This window comes from Nestor notabilis, unplaced genomic scaffold (genome assembly GCF_000696875.1).
Source record: "Nestor notabilis isolate BGI_N333 unplaced genomic scaffold, ASM69687v1 scaffold6549, whole genome shotgun sequence".
NCBI classification, from domain to species: domain Eukaryota; kingdom Metazoa; phylum Chordata; class Aves; order Psittaciformes; family Psittacidae; genus Nestor; species Nestor notabilis.
Window position 1 is genome coordinate 1 of NW_009942280.1, and position 6496 is coordinate 6496.

General features: G+C 41.7%; 1 protein-coding gene across 1 annotated transcript; it reads left to right on the forward strand.

Annotated features, from left to right (window-relative positions):
• Positions 1-87: 87 nt before the first annotated feature.
• Positions 88-4622, forward strand: NOV (nephroblastoma overexpressed). Its single transcript, XM_010021308.1, is given in 4 exon segments — positions 88-219; positions 222-369; positions 2208-2419; positions 3898-4622. Coding segments are annotated over 4 exon segments (789 nt in total). The 3' UTR covers positions 4195-4622.
• The last annotated feature ends 1874 nt before the right edge of the window (positions 4623-6496 follow it).

Consider the following 6496-nt stretch of genomic DNA (forward strand, 5'->3'; position numbering starts at 1 on the left):
TGCGGGCGAGGGCGCTCTGAGTGGTGTAAAGCGCGGCCCGCTCGGGGGCACACGGGGAGGAAGCCGAGTGCCCTCTGTCTCAGTGAAATGCATTCGCTTTGCTCGCTAGTGCTGGAGGGAGACAACTGCGTGTTCGACGGCATGATTTATCGCAACGGGGAGACGTTCCAGCCCAGCTGCAAGTACCAGTGCACCTGCCGAGACGGACAGATCGGCTGCCAAAAAAAAGCCTGCCCCGCTGTAACCTGGACCTGCTGCTCCCCGGCCCCGACTGCCCTTTCCCCAGAAAAATCGAAGTTCCTGGAGAGTGCTGTGAGAAGTGGATCTGTGACCCTAAGGATGAAGTGATTTTGGGAGGTTTTGCTATGGCTGGGGAGGAAATGAAAACTAATTATCGCAGTCATTGTGAGGAGGAGGTGATATCACACTGGAAATATCCACAGGGTTGCCAAATCTAAGACACATTGCTTTGTGCAGTCGTTTTTTATGATCTTTTTTCTCATTTAAACTCACTAGTAAGTATCACAGTGGTCATGAATAAAGGCAGAGCTCAGTAGGTAAAAGGAAATAAAGTCAAAGGATGAATGTGCATATTAGTTTTAAAAGGTAGTTAAGTTAGTTCCCAATTCCGAAATTGCTGTTCAGCTGGTACAGGGTAGTTCTGTGAGTAGAACAAGACAGGGGCGAGATGATAATCCTCCAAATATTACCCCCTAAATCAAAGCTGCAGTCTTGCCAGTTGCTGGGCAGGAATATCATTACATCATAAATATTATTGTAATGGCTTAGTCTACAAGAGACTTTTCTCACCCGCCTAATTCCCAGCTATTACAAGTGGTCAGCATGGTAGCTAAAATGCCAATAAATTCCTGCCTGTCTTTGCTAGAGCTCTTACCATTATTGTTGGCATTAAAAGCATTACAAAGTGCTCAGAGAAGCAGTGGTTATGAACACAGTGAGTGGATCTAAAAAAAACCTAGCTCATCCTGTTCCAAAACGCAGAACTCATAAAGTGCTTTTTGTAATTGAAAAAAGCTACATAATATTTCCTCCTTGTTTTCTTACTGAATTACGTCTCCATCCCCTTAAATTAGACTATCGGTTGAACATGAATTTTCATAAGCTACTTTTACTGAGGGTTGAGGGCACTGCATTCTCTTCCAGTCACTGCTCTTTGTGGTCTTAAGCGGTTAGTTATGCTGAAACTCAGCTAATCCATTTGAAAAACAAGGAAGGAAGGATACAGGAAGAAAAGTTGTAATAGCTTTTCAGAGTGCTACAAAGTGCTAGTTGTGAGGCCATAAGGTATAAACAAAAAGCTCCCCACCTTTCTACTGTCTTTCATTTTCTTTGATTTGTCTGACAATGACAGGCTAATCCATAAGATGGCTATGGATGGATTATCTGCATTCTTTCAAGCAACAGCTTCTTGGCTGTTGGGAGGCCACCTTGGAGCTTTACCATGTAAAAGGCAGAAATGGTGATGTAGAGGAGCTTAACAGCCAGAGCTGTGACTGACAGCTCAGTTGTGTTGCCTCATTCTCTTTACTCCTCTGATAACTGCTGAACCAAGCTATACAGTTAGTAATATTTGCAGAATACAGCATAACACTGGCATGAGGGCAGGATGATAGTCAGACGTGGCTTGGCTTTGAGTAGCTGTGGTAACTCCTGGAAATTACTCTCTTTTTCCCTCCCTACCATCACCCTGGCTATAATCTGTTAATAATTGAAAGGATCATGTGACTTTATGACTCTTGGAAAGTAAGGCCTTTAGTTCCATGCTGATTATTAGTTTAGATGATCATTCAGCCTCTCTCATATCTAATATAAATATTTTTATTTTGTAGCTTTAGAACAGATTTGTGATGCATTTCCATTTGAAAGAGTAAGGAATAAGGAGTTATTAAAGTAGAATTCTCAACTGGTTAAAAATTTGGCAGTAATTCTTCCAGCTGTGGACTTGTGTGAACTGGCTCTACATGCTTTGCTGGTTACAGTGTTGTGCACCTTTCTGTCATTTTTAGATGCAGGAAGTTCCTATCTGGGGCTCCTAAAAAGTCAGCTTTCAAAATTCCTAAATTCTGGCAAAAGCATGGATTTTGAACCTTTCTTTGTCAATTTTTTCCTTCCCAGATGTTATAAAACTCAATTAGATACTGGGTTTTCGCACAAACTTCTGATAAAGTTCTGTGGGATTTTGTCTCCAGCCTACAGACAAGAGGCCACACTCGGGATCGGCGTGTCGGATTCAAGTGCCAATTGTATTGAGCAGACCACAGAATGGAGTGCATGTTCTAAAAGCTGTGGAATAGGCTTTTCCACCCGTGTTACCAACAGAAATCAACAGTGTGAGATGGTGAAGCAGACACGGCTTTGCATGATAAGACCTTGTGAAAATGAAGAGCCATTTGATAAGGTATGCTGCAAAGAGTGGCAAGGGAACAGACTCTTTGGCTGTTAATTCCAGGGTTGCAATATTATGATCTGGAATGCTCCAGATATGCAACATGTGGTAGATGCCCCATCCCTGCCAACATTTAAGGCCAGGCTGGATGTGGTTCTGGGCAACCTGATCTAGTTGAAGATGTCCCTGCTCCTTGCAGGGGAGGTTGGACTAGATGACCTTTACAGGCCCCTTCCAACCCAAACCATTCTACAACAGTTTGAGCCATCCCAAACAGATCAGTTGTATTGCATGTGCAGACCATTTCAAAAGCTCATGCAGTCTGACTTCTCCCACAAATGCAATCTTTTTTTCTCCCACAAATTGTACTACCTGTACATATGCTTGCTCCAGTCATGCAGAATGGATATCTCAGATTTCTAGTCTGTTGAGCATCTGGAACTGCAGAGAAATGTGTGAAATCCTGCAGAATCTGCTTGGGTAAATTAAGCCTTATCTTAATCCTTTTGATGCTTTTTCCAAAAGCAAATCCAAAGCTGACACTTCAGGTGCAATAAATGTGTATACAAGGAAGCTGTCTCTTTTGCTGCTTCTATGCATGAGATAAATATTACTGTCAGGGAGAATAACATAGTAAGAGGACCATCACTTCACATAGTGTTCTGAGCGTTGGAAGCATTACTAAGGCCTTTGATGAATAGTCTGTGCAGTTTTAAATACCAAGTCTTGAAAAGGGTTTAAAACATTTGGGAAGATTTGGGTAAACTAACAAGAATGATCAGAAGTCTAGAAAACAGGTTCAGCTAGGGAAAAATTGATTAAACTGAACTTTTTCTGAATGTAAGAGAACAGAGATGTGCTCTCATAACTAATCAGATATTGCAGCCTGTTCAGAGTCCATGGGGATGCAACAAGAAATGGTGAGTTTAGACTGCATAAAAATTAAGACATGAGTGAAAACCAAGCAGTAAGAATAGTGATTTGTTAGGATTGTCTGGGGCAGATGGGGAGTCTTTGTCAATGAAGACTTCCAAGGACAAGTTAGACAGCCATCTGTTAAGAATTACCATGGATAAAGCTGGTTCTGCCTCAGATCGCGAGAATGGTCTATGACTCTTGGGGTTCATTTTAGCCCTCTTTTTATCCCTCTGAATCTAGTCCTGTAACTTGTTCATTTGACTTCTTGACCATTTGGCTCTTTGATTCACTAGCCTGAGTTTTCCAGTATAGTTTCACAGTGAATGTCGGTTTGGCTTGTCTCACATGACATGAGTGAGCTTTAATTATTTGTCATCTATTACTAGCCCAATAATACATTGGTGTCAAAGGGCAGATCCTGCAGGAGCTACCTGTAATAACTATTAAAGCATCTGCAGAGTCTTATTGCTGTTGAATGAGCAAAGACAACAAATCTAATTTTTCAGAGTAGACCTGTATCCTTTCATGTCAGTTTTTAACATGCATCTAATATCTCTTCATATTTCTCTTAGAAGGGGAAGAAATGTATCCGAACAAAGAAGTCCCTGAAAGCCATTCGATTTGAATACAAGAACTGCACTAGTGTGCAGACATACAAACCTCGGTACTGTGGCCTCTGCAATGATGGGCGATGCTGTACCCCACACAACACCAAAACGATTCAGGTCGAGTTCCGCTGTCCTCAGGGCAAAGTCCTAAAGAAGCCAATGATGTTGATCAACACCTGTGTCTGTCATAACAACTGTCCTCAGAGTAACATTGTTTTCTTCCAGCCATTAGACCCAACATCTAGTGAAGCAAAAATATGAAAAGCACAGATTAGGTAGTGCAGAAGGTATAAAAAGTTCATACAAAACTTGACCCCCAATCAGGTGAATGTAACAGTTGCATACATAAAATATCTGAGATGTTTTTCAAAACAGTCTAGGCTCTTTCAGTTTTCCTGTAGTTTATTAAATACCTCATCTTACATTTTCGCCCTCCAAATGTCTTTTATTCATTTGAAGGAAATGTTGTACCTTGGACAGAGCCGCCTTCTTTTCTTGACGGTGGCATAAAGATTACGAAGTGAACAGCTAGACTTTCTCCTTGAGTTAAGGGGATCATGCCAGGAGTTTCAGTAGCTGTAAGACTGGGCTCTTTAAGAGTAAATTGGTTCCTTGGGGAATGCATGATACCATATCTTGTAAGCTTCCAGGTTCTTAACTTCACTTTGCATAATGCATATAAACATGCAGTGGGGTTTTTTTCCCCCCATTCTAATGAAACTGTTTCTGATGATAGTAAAAATCTTACTGATGAAAGTGTTGCAAACTTGCTTCTTATAAAAAACCTTCTAGCTATACCTCCAACTTCCTCTGAGGATTAAGTTTGCACATAGCCCCTGAAATGACATAGCTAAGATCTCTTATCCTGAAGTATAGCAGATAGATTGATAGCTGACAGCAATTTCTCTTTGGTAACTTCACTAGCAGTCTAATCCAAAACGCACTGAAGTCAGCTTCTTAGGAGAAGTTGGTTCAAATCAACGTGTGTCTGTAGATATAAGTAGATATAAAATTGCTGTAAATTCCTCTAAGATGCTAACTGTATCATATGGTGCTTTATTTCTTAGAAAGGTGTATATGTAAATAGAAACTGTATATATTGTAATATAACTTTATTAAGTAAATAAACTTTATATGACTAAAAATATTTTTTCCTAAGGTTGTTTTTCTGAAACTACCAACTTCTAACAGCTAAAAGCAGTGGGAAGAAAAGGGATCTGCAGACTTCTAAAATAGAAGACCCTATCTTCTGATTTTCTTAGTGTACCTCATCCTAATCACTGTCCTAACAGTTATGGAGTGTCTCGGTGCAGGAAAGGATGAATAATTTGTGAGGCACCCATTGGAAGGGAAGTCTCTTTCACAGTATGTTAGCCTGGGAGATAGGATGATGTAAATAAAGTTGGGTTGGGATGTGGAGGGGAATAATTGTGTGATTTAGAGTTTGGGTTTGGGTCTGAAGTACTAACAGAGTAACTGAGTATAGCAGCATTTCACCCTTCCAAAAGCAGCCTGAGACTCTGCTTGTGCTAGACACTGTATGGCAATATCCCCAAGGAATATAGAGCCTGAGTGGGGGCTATTTCATGTATGTTAAACAATGGATGTAACAGGATTGTGAAAACAGGTCATAAGTACAGTTGTGCGGACATTCATGCGTACATGCACACTCCCTGCCCTTCCACGGGTGAATTCCCAACCACAGAATCATAGAATAGTTTGGGTTGGAAGGGGCCTTTAAAGGTCACCTAGTTCAACCACCCCTGCCATGAGCTGGGACATCTTCAGCTAGATCAGGTTGCTCAGAGCCCCGTGCAACCTGTCCTTGAATGTTTTCAGGGATGGGGCATGTGCCACCTCTTTGGGCAGCCTGTGCCAGTGTTTCATCACCCTCTGCATAAAAAATTACTTTCATAGTTTCAGCCTGAATCTCCCCTCTTTTAATTTAAAGACACTACCCCTTGTCCTATTGCTATAGGCCCTACTAGAAAGTTTGTTCCCATTTTTCTTATAAGCCCCTTGAAAGGCCACAATAAGGTCTTCCCCAGAGCCTTCTCTTCTTCAGGGTGAACAACCCCAACTCTCTCAGCCTTTCCTCACAGACAAGGTGTTCCAGCCTTCTGATCATTTTCATGGCCCTTCTCTGGACCTACTCCAACAGGTCTATGTCTCACTAATGTAAAGAGTTTGTAATGTTATTCCTCATTTTGCACCCCAGCACCTGATGAGCTAGAAAAGGCTGAGTGCTAAAGAGCATGAGACCAAGACTCCTCTAGGTGGCTGAGGAGTGGTTAAGCTGGGACATCTTCAGCTAGATCAGGTTGCTCAGAGCCCCGTGCAACCTGTCCTTGAATGTTTTCAGGGATGGGGCATGTGCCACCTCTTTGGGCAGCCTGTGCCAGTGTTTCATCACCCTCTGCATAAAAAATTACTTTCATAGTTTCAGCCTGAATCTCCCCTCTTTTAATTTAAAGACACTACCCCTTGTCCTATTGCTATAGGCCCTACTAGAAAGTTTGTTCCCATTTTTCTTATAAGCCCCTTGAAAGGCCACAATAAGGTC